The 20,816-nt window shown below is 39.4% G+C and overlaps 1 protein-coding gene across 4 annotated transcripts in view; it reads left to right on the forward strand.

Annotated features, from left to right (window-relative positions):
• NBAS (NBAS subunit of NRZ tethering complex) overlaps nt 1-20,816 on the forward strand; it is a 394,692-nt gene that overhangs the window by 265,859 nt on the left and 108,017 nt on the right. For all 4 annotated transcript variants that reach the window (XM_038394647.2, XM_043510232.1, XM_043510234.1 and 1 more), the window contains 3 exons: nt 7,302-7,412; nt 13,537-13,787; nt 16,211-16,545. In XM_038394647.2, the coding sequence (XP_038250575.1) occupies nt 7,302-7,412; nt 13,537-13,787; nt 16,211-16,545 (697 nt within the window). The remainder of the gene's footprint in view (nt 1-7,301; nt 7,413-13,536; nt 13,788-16,210; nt 16,546-20,816) is intronic.

A 20,816-nucleotide genomic window follows, 5' to 3' on the forward strand; every position in this document is an offset into this window, starting at 1 on the left:
ACTGGAACCTGCCACCTCTCAGGTGAGTGCTCTCACAACTGGGCTATGGGATATTCTGCTATGGGGCCTTCCTCAGTCTTTCTTGTTGAAGCTGTTGCATGGCGAATAAATACATATATTTTTTTAAATGGAGCAGATGGCTGGATCCTGGGTCTCCCACCTCCCCGGGCAGTGGTCTAACCACCAAGCCACAGAATCATTTTTCATGCTTGCTCTCTCTGGCTCAGTGTTGAAGGTGTTCCCCTGTGGATAAATTAATGAAAGAATCATTGGGGCCAACGGGTGAGAGGAAGAGATAAATTGAGAATATGATTCTGTAGCCTGATGGTTAGAGCACCCTCTTTGGAGGTGGGGGATCTAGACCCCCTGTGCCAATGACTTTTTAAAATATTATTTATCCATAATGGAACTTCATCAGGAGAAACTGAAGGAGCCCCCATGTCAGAATATCCCAGAACCCAGTAGCTAGGGCATGCATCTGAGAGGTGGCAGATGACTGTTCAAATCCCTTCTCCTCACTCAGGTGAAGAAGGAGGACTTGAACTGTGGATCTCCAACATTCCGGGTGAGTACCCTAACCACTGGGCTGCAAGTTATGAAGATGCTGCTCCCTCCTTCCTGGTCCATTTTGTGTAAGCTCATATATAGGGACCTGATCCAGTAGGTGAACTCTGAAAATGTTATCAAATCGGTCCCCACAGGCAAGTTAGGTGGAGGAATGCCTATCTTTCTTTCCTAGCTTGTGCGGTACTTAGGCATTCGGGTGACTGGTGTGGAGCTGCAGTGCACATGCTCACAAGCAGAAACATAGGCACCTATGGAACTTTTTCTGTGGAAATTTAGGCGCAAAGCAATTTTAAAAGCCTGCAGGGCTTGGGGACAGCAGAGCAGGGGGATTTGGGAATCCCAGTGGGCCCTGACTGGGGGATTTAGCCACCTAAGGTCCAAGGGAGGCACGTAAGTCCTTTTGTGAATCCAGCCCTAGGGATTTTCAGTTGTGTATATTGCACCTGCATCCTTTTTGATATCGTCTACACAAGAGAAGTTTAGTGTTCCAGAAACTATTTGATTCTTCCTAGCACCCTGTAAAAATATGTCACCTTTGTCTGCAAATGCTCCTAATAGTGTACGTGTTTGTCAAATATTATTTGGAGTTAAACAGCCATGCCTGCTGCTCTAAATTAACAGAATTTCAGCAGATTTATACCAGACTTGAATACCAGCTAACACAGAGAATCAGTGAAAACCTCCTGCTACCCTGTAACAGTCACATTGCATCATCTTGTTCCAATTTTAACCATCTTGTGCATAAGTTGTTGAAGAGAATATATGAGTGCTATCATTCTTCCATCGCGATAGTAGTTAATGGCTAAAATTTTTAGATTATAGGGTCACAAAGAAACACTGATACAAAGTATTTGATTAAGCATAGGTTTCAGAGTAGCAGCCATGTTAGTCTGTATTCGCAAAAAGAAAACGAGTACAAGTACTCCTTTTCTGATTAAGCATAGTTTCAAAGCAAAAGTGTCTCATTCAACAGCTTTTGCCCTACATTTACTATACTGAAGGTGATAGGATTTTTTTCTGCATAGGGATTGCGTGATTAGGCCCTACATTCACTAAAGTTGCTCCAGGCATCTTTTAATTTTTTTATTGGCATTGTCTTTCCTTTATCTACTTACTCAAGGAGATGGTTGCATCATCTCAATACCATGCTGATGGCTTAAATGGTGTTTGTTATTTTTGTGTAATAAGTTCATCATGCAATATTCTACCTTTTTATAAATCTTTATTTTGGCATGTGTAATGACTTTATATTTTTAGAGTTCTTCTTTTTTTTTTTCCTATAAACTAAATAAATATGAAGAGAAAGTTGAGGAAATTCTTCACAGCATACATAGATTGTTGAAAATACAGAATAAAAGAATTTACAAAATCTAAGTTTCACATCTCATAGTTTAGGATGACAGTTCTGCTAGTTCGGGCAATTACAAAGATTACATTAAATGCTTGTTCATCTCAGAGCTTGGTTTCATCTTCTCATTTGACCCCTAATCTGCATATATTAATTAAAACAATATGTACATTTAATATAATTGTGAAGCATATTTTTATAATTTATTTTTGAATTATCAAAAGAAAAACTAATTTTTTGCACCATGCATTAAATGAGGATCACTCTGGAAAGATGGAGTCTTACTTACAAAACAATTTCTGCTAAAATGAGCAGTTTGCTTGCTAAAATTAGTTAAAGAATAAAGTGGTGTTGGTTTTATGTTGCAAATTTATGGTATTCTCATCAGGGCCTATTATGCATTATTTATTAAGCATTTAAATATTAGTGAGGTGTCTCAAACACCTAGGTCAAGACTAGTCTCTGTCCCAAGCAGCTTACAATTTATTTGGACAAGATGGACACAGGGCATATGGGGATGGGGAGAGAAGATAGAGCTTGATATAATGTAATATATACAGTCGAACATTCATTCTGATTTGTTGATAACTGTTGTGCTATCCTGGCCACAAATCAATTCTACTTTTATGTACTGAATCACACCACAGTAAAATATGGACACTCCTTCACAAATAATGACTACCGATCAGGAACAGTACATGATTCCCTAATGAAATTTTATGATTATAGCTTCTTTTTAAAATAGAACAATGTATGAGAACCTTGCTAATTCACACTAATGGTGGGGAGCCCATTGCAGATTAACTTTAAAAAAAAATTGTATGGGTCAGCTTCTTCCTGACCTGTACACTATGGTTTACTGGAGGACAGAAAGGATGCCAGTAGTCTCTTCCTGCATGTGAATACAAGAATTGAGCCTAGTTTTTCCTTGTGGAGTATGGAGATCGGAAGCCTTGCTGCAATGGAAGGATAGAAAGTGGCGATGCTGTCATGAGCAGAAAAGACGTCTATAAAAAGAGAAGAAAAGAGATAATAGATAAACATCTGTGTTCTAACACTATTTTTTTATTCTAACATTTTGGTTTACCGCTTTTTAATTTGCACAATGTATTAATCAATGCAAAATGTTTTTTTGCCAAATCTTTGCCTACAAGATTTGATAACTGCAGAAAGGCACAGATACATCCCAGGAAGTCTGTTTTGCTATGATATTATCGCTTTTTGGGTAAATATTCATAAACCAAAGGCCATTAACATATCAAAGGTGTGGTGATATTCCAGCATGATATTGTTCCCTGCTCATATATATTATCCATGACCTTGTTTTAGTTCTTCCATATTTTATGAAGAAGAGCGCAGTGGGATGTCATGATGAATTTTATGGGAAGTGTGGGAGCCAGGATAAAAATACATTAATGTGTGCACTAGGAATCAGAAGGGAAGGAAATTGGGGTGGAGCCAACATTCTAAATCTAAAACTTGTTCAGTATAGAGCAAGGCATTAAATAATCACAAAAGTAGTAGAAGCAATCTTTATTTTTCTTCCCAGTTGCCCTTTTATTGCTCTGGTAGTCCAGTGTCAGTGATGTAAGAAATGCTGCATAGATTCTTGCAATTCTTTTGCCAATACTGTCCACTATCCTTCTGTGCAACTGTTCTTCGATCATGGGCAAAATAATGGAACAGCTGTTATGGGACTTAATTAATAAAGAATTAAATTGGGATAATATAATGCCAATCAACATGACTTTATAGAAAATGGACCTTGTCAAACTAACATGATATCCTTTTTGGATGAGATCACCAGTTTGGTAGCGAAAGATAATAATTTTGATGTCGTATGCTTTGGCACCCATAAGACATTTAACATCTTGATTAAAAAACTAGAATGATCCAAAATCAACATGGCACGCTTAATGGGATTAAAACCAGGGTAGCTGTTCGGTCTCAAAATGTAATTGTAAACTCAGAATAATGACCAAAAGGGTGTTTCTAGTGGGGTTCTACTTTATTTAATATTTTAATCAATGCTCTAGAAAAACAGCATAAAATCATTCTTATTATTTGTATTTCCATAGCACATAGGACAGGGGTGGGCAAACTTTTTGGCCTGAGGGCCACATTGGGTTTCCAAAATTGTATGGAGGCTGTCTCCTCCCAAACAGCCAGGCGTGGCCCAGCCCCCGCCTCTTATCCCACCCTCCCCACGCTTCTCGCCCCCGATGGTTCCCCCGGTACTCCTGCCCCATCCACCAGCTCCTGCTCTCTGTCCCCTAACCACCTCGAGACCCTGCACCCCTGACTGCCCCATCCAACCCCCCTCCTTCCTGACTGTCCCCCAGAACCCCTGCCCCATCCAACCCCCATTCCCTGCCCTCTGACCGCCCTGACCTCTATCCACACCACCACCCCCAATTCCCCTGTCCCCTATCCAAACTCCCTGCTCCCTGCCCCCTTACTATGCTGCCTGGAGCACCGGGGGCTGGCGGTGCTACAGCCATGCCACCCAGAGCACTGGGTCAGGCTGCGACTCTGCAACTGCGCTTCCCGGCCGCCCAGAGTGTTGTGCCGGCAGCATGGCGTGCTGAGGCTGCAGGGGAGGGGTGGGGGCTAGCCTCCTGGGCCAGGAGCTCAGGGGCCGGGCAGGAGGGTACTGTGGGCCGGATATAGCCTGTGGGCCATAATTTGCCCATCTCTGACATAGGAGCTATAGTCATGGACCAGGGCCCCATTGTGCTAGGTGCTGTACAAACAGAATAAAAAGCCCCAAAGAGCTAGCAATCTAGCTGTCTCTTGTCTTATACCTAGATAGATTCAGATAGACGGGGAACTACAAGGAAACAATGGGACAGTATTGGTCACCACGGTAGGCTATGGCATCAACGTGTCAGTGTCCTAACTGTTGTCAAGTTTATTGTATGCATCATGGCAAAGGAACATTTTAAGGAGGACAGGGAGGTCACTTTACAGATGATTACAGGGAGCAAATGTGAGGGGTGGCATGGAAGAAAGCATAAAAGTGCTTGTTACAAAATTTAACAAGTGATCGAGGCTGGCATCATTGGCCAGTCAGAAGCAGGAGTCCACATTTTGATTGTGAGTGAGAGATGATAGGTAAAATAGGGATAAGCCATGAATGGCTTGAAAGTGAAGACAAGCAGCTTATATTTTATGTGATAGAAAAGGGGAACCCAGTTGAAGAGATGGAAGGAGGGAAATTACATCATCTAAATGATGGGCTAGTAGAATGATCTTTGCAGCGGCATTCTGAATGGATATGAGTGGGGCAAGGTTGCATTTGTCATGACTAGAGAAAAGGGTATTGCAGTAATTGAGATGTGAGATCATCAGAGCCTAGCTGTATGGGTGGTTAGGAAAAGCTGTATCATAGAGATTTTATGGACAAAGAATATGCAAGATTTAGACACAGCCTAGATGTGTTTACCTAGAGAGAGGTCCAAGTTGAAGATGACACTCAGGTTATGGGCCTTAGTGATTTGATCTATTCCTACAGAGGAACAATTATGAAACGGGGTAACCATTTGCTGACAAAGGTATAACAAGATCCAGTGGCTGGAATTTGTAACTAGACAAATTTCTAAGGCCCAAGTTTTTAACAGTGAGGGTAATTAACCATCAAAACAACTAACCAAGGGTTGTGGTCAATTCTCCATCATTGGAAATTTTTAAATCTGGATTGGATCTTTTTCTAAAAGATATACTCGTCTTCAGACACAACTATTTGATTTGAAGCAGAAATTAATTCAAGGAAGTCCTATGTTCTGCAGGAGGTCAAGCTAGAGGATCACAACTGTTCCTTCCCAGTGCTATATTTTCCCCACCCCGGCTCTTCCTCCAAGTCCCATTTTCCTTACCTAATCAGTCCACCTCCACTTCTCTGGATTCTCGTCCCAGTCCCTGTTCCAAAGCATGGGGACACTAGAGCTGTTCAGAAAGGGTCACTAGTATTGATTTAATATGGGGAAAATGTATTTTTCCCTAGCCTTGTTCTCCGAAATGGCTGAACCATTTGGGCTCAAATTTTCCAAAATAATGTCAGCCTGAGGCAGACAACTAGCATAGATAATTTCACCCCAAACTTTAAAGTTTAGCAAACCTATGAGCAACTGAGAAAATGGAAAGTGTTGGGTGATCTTAATAGGCAGAGCTACCCACCCCTGACTCTATTATATCCCTTGAATCAGGGTTAAGTCCAAAAACCCCCAAAAGAACCTGCACCTGAATAAAACTGTATATATATATATATATATATATATAAAGAAAAGCAGTACTTGTGGCAGAGACTAACAAATTTATTAGAGCATAAGCTTTCGTAGTAGCTCACGAAAGCTTATGCTCTAATAAATTCGTTAGTCTCTAAGGTGCCACAAGTACTGCTTTTCTTTTTGCGAATACAGACTAACACGGCTGCTACTCTGAAACCTGTATATATATAGTAAGGGCTGTTGATTAATCACAGTTAACTCATGCAATTAACTCAAAAAAATTAATTGCAATTAATCGTGGTTTTAGGTGCCACAAGTACTCCTTTTCTTTTTGCGAATACAGACTAACACGGCTGCTACTCTGAAACCTGTGATTATGCAAGGCACTGAATTTAGCCGTATAGAGTGGAAAATTTGTTAGTCTCTAAGGTGCCACAAGTACTCCTTTTCTTTTTGCGAATACAGACTAACACGGCTGCTACTCTGAAACCTGTTAAACAATAGAATACCAGTTGAAATTTATTAAATATTTGGGATGTTTTTCTACATTTTCAAATATTTGATTTCAATTTACAACACAGAATACAAAGTGTATAGTGCTTGCTTTATATTATTATTTTTATTACAAATATTTGCACTGTAAAAATGATAAACAAAAGAAATAGTATTTTTCAATTCACCTTATACAAGTACTGTAGTGCAATCTTACAAATATAGATTTTTTTGTTATATAACTGCACTCAAAAACAAAACAATGTAAACAATGTAGAGCCTATAAGTCCACTCAGTCCTACTTCTTGTTTAGCCAATCACTAAGATAAACAAGTTTGTTTACATTTATATAACTTCTATTTGTGTCTTTGAAAATCTCTCCCTAATATTTTTATACCTATACCTATGGGAATTTTTATTTATCCAGTACAAACAATTACAGAATGATAGAATTTTAATGTTTAACTTTTGAGAAGAAAACAAAGAAGTAAAACCAAATTTAATTGTTGTTTCTCAGTGTGTGTGCATGGGGGCGGTGGGGAAGGTTTGCAGAGCAACAATGCAGTTTTTAGCTCAAGTAGTTTTCTCTGACTTTTCTTTCTAAGCATCTTAGTGTGACCAGTTATTTTGTTTTCTCTTGCTGTGTTTTATGGTTCTCCCCTAACAAGAACACTTGAAGAAAATGTGTACAAGATCGCTCTTTCCTTGGCTCAGCGTTACAGTGTTCCACTTTGGGAAGTATATATGACACATCTTGAGTTTCTGTTCACTGATAGTGGGTAAGTGTTGAGGCTCATCTGAATTAATTTACAGTTCTGTTCCATTGAGGTATGACCCATTCCAAGAGAATTTTCATCGCAGAAAGAAGCAGCTTTTGTTTACTAGATTTGCTTTACTTCCACATAGCATGCTTCACATTTTCCATACATTTACATTTTAATCGGGCCTTCCTTAACAACCCATAAGAGGATTAATGGAGGAAGGGTTAAAAGGCTCTTTAAGGCTTCATGAGCTCCCATCTGCACTTCCACTGTTGTTGTTCTTCAGCCTTTTGGGCTTTGGATCAATGTACAAGTTCCTACGGTTTCTTCTGTGTTTAGGCCTCTGTTTACACAAAGCCCTAACATCTCTAAATGCAAAGCATTTCTTCTCATGCCTTAGCTTCTTAAAATCCTCTTATGATATGGAATTACTTTTTTCCAATTGAGTGTCAACTCGCTAATGTCTGAGGCATTAAATATTTTATAGAATTTTAAAAACAGTTATATTCCTCAAGCAATTCTAGAAGGTTCTTGTGCTTCTCCAAATTCGTGCATGCGGGGAGGATGCAGTTGGCCTGTTAAATGACACAGAAATGTATATTCTTCATTCCTGAGGATTTCATGATGGTCATTCAATTACCGTATTCATTGCATGTATTGTTAACAGTAGGAAAAAGTTTTTAAAAAATGAAAAGTGGGAGCAAATGTAACCTAAAAGAATATTGCTATCACGTCTATGTATCTAACACTACTAAATGCAAATTGTCTGAATTTTGTTGGAGAAACAGGTGTTGTGCTAAAAACAATTTAAATGTGTGTGAATTTTAGAATATTGATTAAGTTAAAGAGGTCATACTTTTGTATGTCTACTGACAATGTCATGATATATGAAATATAAGATTGTATTGGGGAATACATTTGGCTGATGCCAAATTATTTATAATAAAGTATACAATTTTGTCATGGAGGTCATGGATTGCGTGACTTTAAAGGACCTCTATGACTTCTTTGGCTTCAGCCTGTACCAGAGCAACAGGGCTGGAACAGCTATCTAGCCCCACCGAAGTTAGCAGTCTGTCGACAAAGCTGAACCAGCCACAGTGATAGCCACCCAAGGGCTGGAGCCACAGCCAGGCTCTGGGTTTGGGCCTAGAGCAGCAGCTGGGGACAGCACCCCTGATTGTTAATGTCATCCCTTCCCCACCCCCATTTTTAGTGAAAGTCAGGGACAGATTGCAGGTATTCGTGAATTTTTGTTTATTTCCTATGGCCTGTCTGTGATATTTACTAAAAATACTTGTGACAAAATCTTAACCTTAGTTATAATTGATCAGCATGCACAGGAATTACACTCATATTACATAAGCTTCAACTTCTTCATATAGGGCTTGATCCTCTTTGCATTAAAGTCAATGACAGTAGGATCAGATTCCTAATAGTTATCACTGTGTCTTTTCATTTATATATAGAGAGAGAGAGAGAGAGAGAGAGAGAGAGAGAGAGAGACACACACACACACACACACACACACACACACATACACACGTGAGGTTCTAATTTTTTTACAGGAACACCTTTCATCTTTGTAGCAGCTTTACAGAACTGGGTCCAGTTTAGGAGATTATGTCCAACTCTTGGTTATATTAGTTTAAAAAAGGATAAATGTAAAGTAATGCACACTGGAAAAAATAACTCCAACTATACATACACTATGATGGGGGCTAATTTAGCAACAACTAATCAGGAGAAAGATCTTGGAGTCATCGTGGATAGTTCTCTGAAGACGTCCACGCAGTGTGCAGCGGCAGTCAAAAAAGCAAACGGGATGTTAGGAATCATTAAAAAAGGGATAGAGAATAAGATGGAGAATATTTTATTGCCCTTATATAAATCCATGGTATGCCCACATCTTGAATACTGCATAAAGATGTGGTCCCCTCATCTCAAAAAAGATATACTGGCATTAGAAAAGGTTCAGAAAAGGGCAACTAAATGATTAGGGGTTGGATTGGGTTCCCATATGAGGAGAGATTAAAGAGGCTAGGACTTTTCAGCTTGGAAAAGAGGAGACTAAGGGGGGGATATGATAGAGGTATATAAAATCATGAGTGGGGTGGAGAAAGTGAATAAGGAAAAATTATTTACTTGTTCCCATAATATAAGAACTAGGGGCCACCAAATGAAATTAATGGACAGCAGGTTTTAAACAAATAAAAGGAAGTTCTTCTTCACTCAGCGTACAGTCAACCTGTGGAACTCCTTGCCTGAGGAGGTTGTGAAGGCTAGGCCTATAATAGGGTTTAAAAGAGTACTGGATGAACTCATGGGGGTTAAGTCCATTAATGGCTATTAGCCAGGATGGGTAAGGAAAGGTGTCCCTAGCCTCTGTTTGTCAGAGGGCGGAGATGGATGGCAGGAGAGAGATCACTAGATTATTACCTGTTAGGTTCACTCCCTCTGGGGCACCTGGCATTGGCCACTGTCGGTAGACAGGATACTGGGCTGGATGGACCTTTGGTCTGACTCAGTATGGCCATTCTTATGTTCTTATGATACCTTTTGTTTCTAATTCTAATTGGTTTGAATTTATCACATATGCATAACAACAACCTTGTGAGGCAGGCAAATACTATACACCCCTTTTTAAGAATTTGTAAGATGGAACAATAAGAGGCTATGCCAATTTTCCTTATAGCAGGTTCAGATGGCAGTGCGTCTGGCTCTCGGTATAAATACAGAACAAAAGCAATGAACCGGGGCAATTCTTATCTCTTGTTTTGAAATTCACAACTAAATCAGTTTTTTTAAAAATAAATAATGAAGATGTTGGCTTTACATTTGAAATAATTTATGTAGCTATACCTTTCAGTACCACTTGCACCCCTTTTAACATTAACTATTAATTAAAATGCATGAAAAAGTTATCATATTTTATAAAACATGAGACGTAAGAGTCTTATACTATACTTATACTACTTATGTATGAAGTGGAGAGGTCTGAAGATGGAGGAGCTTTTTTTTCTTAAAAAAAGTAAGAGAAAAAAAGCTACAGCCCTTAAATTCGAACGTATTCCTATACTGTTTATTTCATTAAAATAAATTACACAGAAGGGATGAAATCCTGGACCCACTGAAGTAAATGGCAAAGCTTCCACTGAATTCAGTGGGGCTGGGATATCACCTAAGGTTTCTGCCATTTTATTCATTCTCTCATCTGTGAATTATTATTGTGGAAGACTATAATAAGTGAAATACAAAATAAGGGTCCTTTCCCCAAATGAAATTAAAAAAAAACTTTAAAAAATTGATGTATAATAATATAAGATACTGTAGAACATGCTTTAGTTTACAGTAATCTCATTTTAAGGCTGATTGAAAGCATGTGGCCATTACAAATTAATTCACTCTAGGGCAGGGGCAAACAAACTTTTTGTCCTGAGGGCTACCTCGGGTTTCAGAAATTGTATGGAGGGCCGGTTAGGGGAGGCTGTGCCTCCCAAAACAGCCAGCCATGGCCCCACCCCTATCCAACCCCATCCCTGCTTCTCACCTCCTGATGACCCCCCCGACCCCTGCCCCATCCACCCCCCCTACTCCCTGACCTCCCCTGGAACCCCCGCCCCTGACTGCCCCCCCGCCACCTCATCCAACCCCTCCTCTTTCCTGACTGCCCCCCTCTCGGGACCCCTGCCCCATCCAACCAAACCTTCTCCCTGACCGCCCCCGGAACCCCGCCCTCATTCAAGCCCCATTTCCCACCCTCTGACCGCCCCAACCCCTATCCATACCCCCAGCCCCAATCACCCCCGAACTGCCTCTGCCCTCCAGATGTGGCCTATGGGTCATAGTTTGACCCCCTCTCCTCTAGGAATTATTGTATTAATTATGCATGCTTTGTTACTCATTAATGTTGAAATGAAAACAAGTTTATTCTAAGAGTTACTCACTGTTAGACAAATATGCAGTATTTGTATAAGCCACTTTATGGACAGTTTCTGAAAAAAGAGACACATTTTATACTAGTAATCATTTATTTTATTAGGTGATGACACTAATGATCACATGGTATTGTATTGTGCAATGAATCAGAATTTGTGGTGATGATTATCTAGGTTAAAATTACATTTTATGTTCTAAAGGAAAAGATAACAGCTTCTTCCTATAGAAGCTATTGAAAAGGGCTCAGAAGTGTATAAAACATGTACACACATTGTAATTTAGTTAACAGGGAGGTTTCAATATTTATCATGTGTCAGTAAATGTATTCTAATATCTGACAAGGTAATTCAACCTTGTGCAGATTCGGGAAGATTTAGTTTGTGGGTCCAAACTGTGCAAATAGCATAAACTTTGTCAACGGTCAGAAAGGAAAATAACAGAATTTTATTTCATTAGCACTACAGAGCCAATACTGCTATGAAGGAACAAGGTAGTAGCATTGTCTTAAGCATCGTTATCAAAATTGTCAGTTCTATATGTAGAATCTTTCTTACAGTAAAAGGTAGGACCTTTATTCCAACTGAAACCAGATAGAGTTTGCAGTTCTTACAGTGACAAAAATCATATTTAGGGTTGGAAACTGGGCATATTCTGTTTGGAAATCACAGGTAAATATAAAATTTCTCAATGTTGCTTCTACAGAGGCAGTATTCAGAATATAACTCCATTTAATAAACAAGAAGAGAGCAGAAAACATCTGACTTATTGGAAATGTATCGTGGGTTAAATTCTTCAGATTTGAGCTTGTCAAATTTACATTTTCAGCATACTCTAGACATTTTTGTTTGTGGCTTTAATTCTGCCTGCATTTGTATTTAACGTTGTTTAGTTGTTCTTATCCGTACTAAGCTATTTCAAGAGATCTCTGGCCTTCCTAGTATTCTAAGTGTCATTTTCAATTAAATGTAATGAGTATCACTGGCAGGTTGACAGATGTGGAAAGTGGCTCTACAGAGAGTAAGTACAGAATGGGCAGTAATACAGCAGGTTTCTTCATCCTATCCATAGATGTTTCTCAAAGCTTTTGCCTGGGGCTCAGCCCGAGGCATGAGAGGATAGCTGAATCTTCATGTACATTAAATCTATAGGGAAATGTGTCATTGTGCTAACAGTCACTGACTGTATTTGAGAGATTAGGCTATCTGAAGGTAACCTCTGTATGAGGACTATGTGCTGTACTTGCAGGGGAATGGATACTCTGGTCTAAGCATTATCTATCAACAACATCTATTGCTAGTATAAACTATTATAAAATCAACAAAGCCTCAGACTAGCACGTTCCACATGGAGAACCTTGTAGCATCCTGGCCTAAATCATTTGCCATGTCACCAAGAGTCCAGCAGATATTAACTTTCTGGTCATTACTGAATCAAAAAAATGACCTAAAGATATGCCATTGCCATTTCCCTTTCCTCGGACTGTATTGTACATCTAAAGCATTAATATATTGTGCTTCAAGTGCATGTGTACAATGTCACTAATGAATATCCTAATTCTGCTGCTTATGCCCATGCATGTGCACATTCCTTTTTTATAATGTGAAGGTTTTTGCCATTTAAAAAAAATGTGGATAGCAAAATCAGGCAATTCATAATATAGAATTATTACTTTTTTAAATGGATAATTTTTTTAAAAAAGTGAACTATAAAAGCTCCATTTTCTTACCCTTTTAAAACTTAAAATTAGCCAAAATCTTGCTTCATGATGGAGAACCCACCCGCCAAGTTTCATCTTTAAGCTGAATTTATGCAGCAAACTATAAAACCTGAAAATAGATGTTTTTTATGGAAATGGTGATCTTTGCCTTTTGATGACATTGGAATGTAAAAGTATGAAATATTCTGTTGTAACTAATGACTCTCAATATACATATCTAAATAAGTAGTTTATTACCCAGCCTCTTTTCTTCTTGTTGCAAGAGCATGAATTATTTCAGAATTTCTTAAATATTTGTGATCACTTTTTACCCGTCAGACATGTGTACATGAAGTAGTATTCACACTTCAGAATCTGTTACGAAATTGAACCTTTCTGCTTAAGGGAAAAAAATGAGTTATCATGTCTTGTGTGCATTCTAATTCTAAGAGGTATTTAATTTACTTGAGTGTCTAACCTTTAAAACAATATTTGTTTTACACACAGCTTATCTACTGGAGAAATAGAAGACAGAGCACAAAGTCTTGGTCTCTTTGAGACTTTGAAAACCAACCCTGAAGCCCTACATGAACACATGGCCAAATATGTTTACCCGGGTATTGAAGGCATAGATCACCAGCGGTTGCTTTATTATTTTACTCTCCTTGAAAACTGTGGTTGTTCAGAATTTGTAAAGCATGCTATCAAACCTGAAACTCACATACGGCTGCTGAAAAAATTCAAGGCCATTGCACCAGGTATGAGATTTATTGGTTTTGTACTCTATAACTGTAGTTATTTATCACATTTATTCAGTTTTCTGAGTATAGACAAGGTCACACTTTCTAGTTTCAAATTATCAGGTGCTCTTTTATAAGGAAATCAGATAGATGCAGGGAGCTCAATAGGATTGTTATGCCTCAGAGGAAAATTAACCTTGTCTTTGGATTTATTGCATGTTTAGATTAGTCTTTCATAATAAGCTACAGCAAAATGCATTAAATAAATAGTATTTTAATATTTCTAGTCTAGTAAATGTTAAATATTTTATCTTATAAAAATGTTATGTAAATAGGAAATGTATCTTTATGTAATTAAAATGAAATTCTCCATTCTGCCAAAATATGGGTTACAGTGTATGAAGAATCTTAAAAAACAAAAACAAGCACTTGAATAACGTACTGTGGGCAGAAATGTATGTTTATGTAAAATCTGCTCTTTTAAAACTACCTAAAATGCATTCTGTATATTGGTGTGCCTATCAAAAATCTTAATTACATAATTGCATAGATGTTAAGCATTTTTCTTTTTAAAGTTCATAATTTTTAAAATAATGTTGTTTGATATTACTTTATTCCTCAGAAAGGGATACAATTTTAACTATTATTTTTCATCCGGCCTGGCAACAGGCATTTGTGTAATTATATTTTGAAGCCGGGCTAATAGTGTCCGCATTATTAAAGTTGCCTAACACTTCCTATTACAAGATCCTCTTTTCAGTTGTGTATAACTTTGCCAAACTGTAATTGTTTGGTTTGAAACTTGACATGATGCGTGTCTTCCTCAAGCTGAATGTTTTTAGAAAACATTTCAATACACAGGATGGAGCTGCTCTGGGGATGAATGAGGGTTGCATAGTAAATGAGGTGCTGTCTTAGGACTCCTGTCTCATGCTGCAGAAATTGGAAGGCGTGTTGTGAATAATACAGGGGACTGCAGGACAAGAAAGGACTGTCTCATGGTTAAATCAGTCAAATGCTGCGTTGGATAATTGGATTCTATCCCGGCCACTGCCAGAGAGTTCCTATGTGAAGCTAAGCAAGTCACTTAAAGTAAATTTTTCAGAGGTTCCCACTAATTGTTTGTGTTCTTCATTTTTTCAGTGCTCAACTTGGTCACGTGAGGTCTGATTTGCAGAGGCGCTTAGTCACAGCTACAACTGAAGTCAATGTTTTAAATGTACACAGTGCTTTATAACACTAAGTACTCTTTTAAAAAAAATCAAGTCTTAAAGGCTTCTCAAGTTGAGCACCCAAAAGTAGTGTACTGTTTGACCTTAATCTCTGTGCCTCAACCCCCCAGTTGTTATGTGGAGATAATAATATTCCCTTTATCGCACAGGGGTGTTGTGAAGATGGATTGATTAATTAAGCATTGAGACGCTATAGTAATGAAGGCCATAGGAAAGACCATGAGGATATTAATAATTCTGTCTTTATAACAGGGTTTGAACAGTGTGCTGTAAATTAAGGCCTGAGGCCACACATTTAACTATGAGGACAAAACAGAATATTGAATACTACTCATTCAGTGAGCACAGTTTGTCTATGCACTGAACGAGGCAGGGGTCCTTTGGAAAAAATAGCATTTAATCATGAAATTAAAATCTATCACAACAAATACACACAAAGGGGCCAAATTAAGGTTGTACAAATAGCTTTGGGGTATTTCCTAACTTTTGAGTATTTGACTTTGCAGCCTTAATAATCGTCTTGTACTATAGCTTTATGTGCAATATGTATATAAAATACATATGTACACACACGTTTACTTCACACATGGTACTAGCAGCTCACACTCCCCCTTTTCAATTGCTCATATCTTTCACAATAAAATTTAAGCCAAATTTTTGTTTTTTGTAAGTCCAAAGGTGATTTTTTGAAAGTTTGAGCAATTTTTTCTCTGCTATTCTCAATTAAATGTGCATTTTAAAAAATCATTATCAAAATTTTGCTTTTGAATTATTTACTTGGCTAAGCCTAGAAACATCAAAATGTTATTGATTTCCAGAGATGTATTGCATTTAAAAAACTAATGTGTCTGAAGAAATGTTATGAATCTGTGGATAAACACATATATATATATATGTACTTGGTATGAGACTTGACTAATTAAAAAAATGTGCTAATATTTCTTGACAGTCTGTTATCACTAGGAGTTTAAACCCGTTGATTATCAGCACATAGAGGCATCAACAGCCCTTTCTACAGTACAGTCTGACAAAATGCAACAACCCTAAATTAGAATGGACTTTGTCTAGAAAAGCTGTGGAGATGATAGTTCTGTCAATGCTCTTTCAGTCCTTGGGTTTTTTTTGTAGGGTAGAATGCCAATTACAGTCCTACCTGTTGAATAGATGCAACTTTAATAACTGCTTTTGTTTTTCTCTTTCTGCCAATAGATCTCAATTACAAAAAACTAACAGATGAAAATGTGAGCACTTTGGGAGTATTGCTGCCCAGCCTTACAAGTCAGAACATCTTATCCATTTCAAAACTCGCTCCCAAAATCCCTGAGAAAGATGGTAGTATGCTCTCTCCAAGCTCTGTTTACACCATCTGGTTACAAAAACTCTTCTGGAATGGAGATAGCAAGCTCATTAAAAAAACACCAGAAACAACACCGGAGTGGTTAAGTGCATATGATATGTGTGCAAAGTACTTTGATAGACTCTACCCAGGAGATATTGTCACTTTCCTTGATGACGTTACCTTTTCTTCAAAGGCTGTTACCAAGGTAAATATAATCCCTTTTACAAAAGAATTGTAAGTTTGGTTAAACTATTTAGAAAATTTTCATAAAGATAGTCCATATCTCATTTTTATCACTTTTTCTTCTAGGGATATGTTGAATTAATGCACTATATTAAAAAACAAACGAACAAAAACCCAAACCTTCATTTTCATGTTCAAAATTGCTACTGTGGAAAGAAAATCTGTGTTATAATTTTACATTTTTATCAACCTAAATTCATGGTAGGTTCATCCTCCCAGTGAAAGAAATATTTTCATGGTCCTCCAAAGTCTCCATTATCCAGGCCTAGCAAAGAAATAGGGAAATGCTTTTCACTGGTGCAAATCTGAAAATCTATATTTGCTCCAAGTTTCCATTAGCGATGCATCCGATGAAGTGAGCTGTAGCTCATGAAAGCTTATGCTCTAGTAAATTTGTTAGTCTCTAAGGTGCTACAAGTACTCCTTTTCTTATTAATGGATTTATGTCAGATTGGAGGGAGGTTTCAAGTGGGGCTCCACAGGGATCTGATCTGGGTCTGGTGTTGTTTAACATCTTTATTAATGACCTGGGTCTCAGAATATAGAGCATACTATCAAATTTGCAAATGACACAATGCTAGGGGGGTTGCCAACACTTTGGAGGATAGAGCTAAAATTCAAAGGGATATTGATAAATTGGAGAACTGGGCTATAAACAACAAAATGAAATTCAACAAAGACAAATGTAAGGTGCTACACTTAGGGAAGAAAAAATTAATGGGGGATAACATAAGAACAGCCGTACTGGGTCAGCCCGAAGGTTCATCGAGCCCAGTATCCTGTCTTCTGACAGTGGACAGTCCCAGGTGCCCCAGAGGGAATGAACAGAATAGGTAATCATCAAGTGATCCATCCGCTGTTACCCATTCTGAGCTTCTGGCAAACAGAAGCTGGGTGCACCATCCCTGCCCATCCTGGCTAATAGCCATTGATGGATCTATCCTCCATGAATTTGTGTAGTCCTTTTTTGAACCCTGTTATAGTCTTGGCATTCACAACATCCTCTGGCAAGGAGTTCCACAGGTTGACTGTGTATTATGTGAAAAAAATACTTCCTTTTTGTTTTGTTTTAAACCTGCTGTCTATTAATTTAATTTCCTGACCCCTAGTTCTTGTGTTGTGAGAAGGAGTAAATAACACTTCCTCATTTACTTTCTCCACACCAGTCATGATTTTATAGACCTCTATCATATCCCCCCTTAATAATCTTTTCTTCCAAGCCAAAAAGTCCCAGTTCTATTAATCTCTCCCCGTATGGCAGACGCTCCATACCTCTAATCATTTTTATTGCCCTTTTCTGAACCTTTTCCAAGTCCAATATGTCTTTTTTGATATGGGGTGACCACATCTGCATGCAGTATTCAAGATGTGGGCAAACCATGGATTTATATAGAGGTAATTGATATTTTCTGTCTTATTATCTTTCTAAATGATTTGCTGCATACTTTTTGCTTTTTTGACTGACACTGTGCATTGAGTGGATGTTTTCAGAGAACCATCCACAATGGTTCGAAGATCTCTTTCTTGAGTGGTATCAGCTAATTTAGACCCATCATTTTATATGTATAGTTGGGATTATGTTTTCCAGTGTGCATGACTTTGCATTTATCAACATTGAATTTCATCTGCCATTTTGTTGCCCAGTCACCTAGTTTTGAGATATCTTTTTGCAGCTGTTTGCAGTCTGCCTGGGACTTAACTATCTTCAGTAATTTTGTATCATATGCAAATTTTGTCACCTCATTGTTTACCCCTTTTTCCAGATTATTTATGAATATGTTGAATAGGACTGGTCCCAGTACAGACCCCAGGGGGACAGCACTATTTGCTTCTCTCCATTCTGAAAACTTACCATTTATATCTACTCTTTGTTTCCTATCTTTTAACCAATTATTAGTCCATGAGAGGACCATCCCTCTTATCCCATTACTTTGCTTACCAAGCTTACTTTGCTTAACAGCCTTTGGTGAGGGACCTTGTCGAAAGCTTTCTGACAATCTAAATACACTGGATACTAAATAACTGGCTTGGCAGCAGCATTGCTGAGAAGGATCTGGGAGTTGTGATGGATCACAACTTCAGCATGTGTCGTCAGCCCAATGCTGTTGCAAAAAGCAAATACAATTTTGGGTTGCATTAACAGAGTCATAGAATGCCAGTCATGGGAAGTGATAGTACTGCTCTGCTCAGCACTGATTAGGTCTCAGCTGGAGTACTTTATTCAATTTAAAGGAGTACTTGTGGCACCTTAGAGACTAACAAATTTATTAGAGCATAAGCTTTCATGAGCTACAGCTCACTTCATCGGATGCATTTGGTGGAAAAAGTTTTTTCCACCAAATGCATCCGATGAAGTGAGCTGTAGCTCATGAAAGCTTATGCTCTAATAAATTTGTTAGTCTCTAAGGTGCCACAAGTACTCCTTTTCTTTTTGCGAATGCAGACTAACACGGCTGCTACTCTGAAACCTGTATTCAATTTGTCACCAATGTGTAGAAAGGATGTAGAGAAACTGGAGGGATCCAGAGGCGAGTAACAAAGACCATCAAAGGGATGGCATGCAAGTCATATGAGCAAAGACTGAAAGAACTGGGTATGTTTAGTTTGGAAAAGAGGAGATGGGTGGGGGGGACATTATAGCAGACTTCAAACACTTGAAAAGCTGCCATAGAAAAGATTGAGAAAAGTTGTTCTCTTTTGCCACAGAGGTCAGGAGAAGAGGCAACGGGTTCAAACTATAGCATAGCAGATTTAGATTAAATATCAGAAAAAACTTCCTAACCGTAAAAACAGTAGGACAATAGTACAGACTGCCTAGGGAGATTGTGAAAGCTCCTTCGGTGGAGGTTTTTAAAAGGAGGCTGGATAGCTATCTGATTTCGATGGTTTAGACAAGGGATGGGCAAACTTTTTGGCCTGACAGCCACATCAGGGTTGCAAACTGTATGGAGGGCCGGGTAGGGAAGGCTGTGCTTCCCCAAACAGCCTGGCCCCTGCCCCCTATCCATCCCCAGCCATGCCACGCCCCCTGACTGCCCCCCTCAGAACTCGCAACCCATCCAACCCCCCCGCTCCTTGTCCCCTGGCCACCCCCTCCCGTGACCCCCCCACCCCTAACCACCCCCCTGGGACACCACCCCCTATCCAACTCCCCCCCCCCCGCTCCCCGGCCCCTGACTGCCTTAGGCCCCTGTCTACACTCCTGCCCCCTGATAGGCCCCCCGGGACTCCCATGCCCTATCCACCATTCCCCGTCCCCTGACAGCCCCCCCCGAACCTCCGCTCAATCCAACCACTCCCTGTCCCCTGACTGCCCCATGGGATCCCCCTGCCCCTTATCCAACCCCCATTCCCCATCCCCTTACCATGCTGCTTAAAAGGCGGCATGGCTGTGGGGGAGGGGCCACAGGCTAGCCTCTCCGGTCAGGAGCTCAAGGGTGGGCAGGACAGTCCTGCGAGCCGTAGTTTGCCCACCTCTGGTTTAGACAGAACTAATCCTGCATGTTGGCAGGGGGTTAGACTAGGTCACCCTTGCTGTCCCTTCTAACCCTATGGTTCTATGATTCTGTGATCCTCCGTGAACTTATCTAATTCTTTTTTGAACCCAGTTATACTTTTGGCCTTCACAGCATTCCCTGGCAACAAGTTCCAGAGTTTGACGGTACACTGTGTGAAGTACTTCCTTTATGTTAGTTTTAAACCTGCTGCTTATTAATTTCATTGGGTGACCCCTGGTTCATGTGTTATGTGAACGAGTAAATACCACTTCCTTATTCACTGTCTCCACACCATTCATGATTTTATAGACCTCTATTATATACCCTCGTAGTCATCTCTTCTCTAATCTTTTCTCTATCTCTGACCAGCCGGGTTACCCAATACAAACACCATGTTGATCTTTCTTTCCCTCTCCAACATGTCATCTGGTCCCTGCACCATGTTCATTTATAGCCCTTTCCTCTTCCCCTCTCAACACTCCTGTCTACTCCACAACACTCCTCAGACCACCTATTCCCAGCATCCACTTTCGTTTCTAGCCTGGAACCCTGACTTCTTTGTTGTCATTAAACTCTGCTTGTCTGACTTGGGTCTGGACTGAGGTAGGCAAGACAAAATTGGGGTGGGATGGGGGAGGAATGTTGGCTTCATTAGGGTAGGTTGCTGGTTTTTATTGGCTCTGCTGTCTGTTGTTGGGCTGATTCTGTGCTTCATTGATTCCCACCTTCACTCGCT

Source organism: Dermochelys coriacea, chromosome 3, assembly GCF_009764565.3.
Source record: "Dermochelys coriacea isolate rDerCor1 chromosome 3, rDerCor1.pri.v4, whole genome shotgun sequence".
In the NCBI taxonomy this organism is placed as follows: domain Eukaryota; kingdom Metazoa; phylum Chordata; order Testudines; family Dermochelyidae; genus Dermochelys; species Dermochelys coriacea.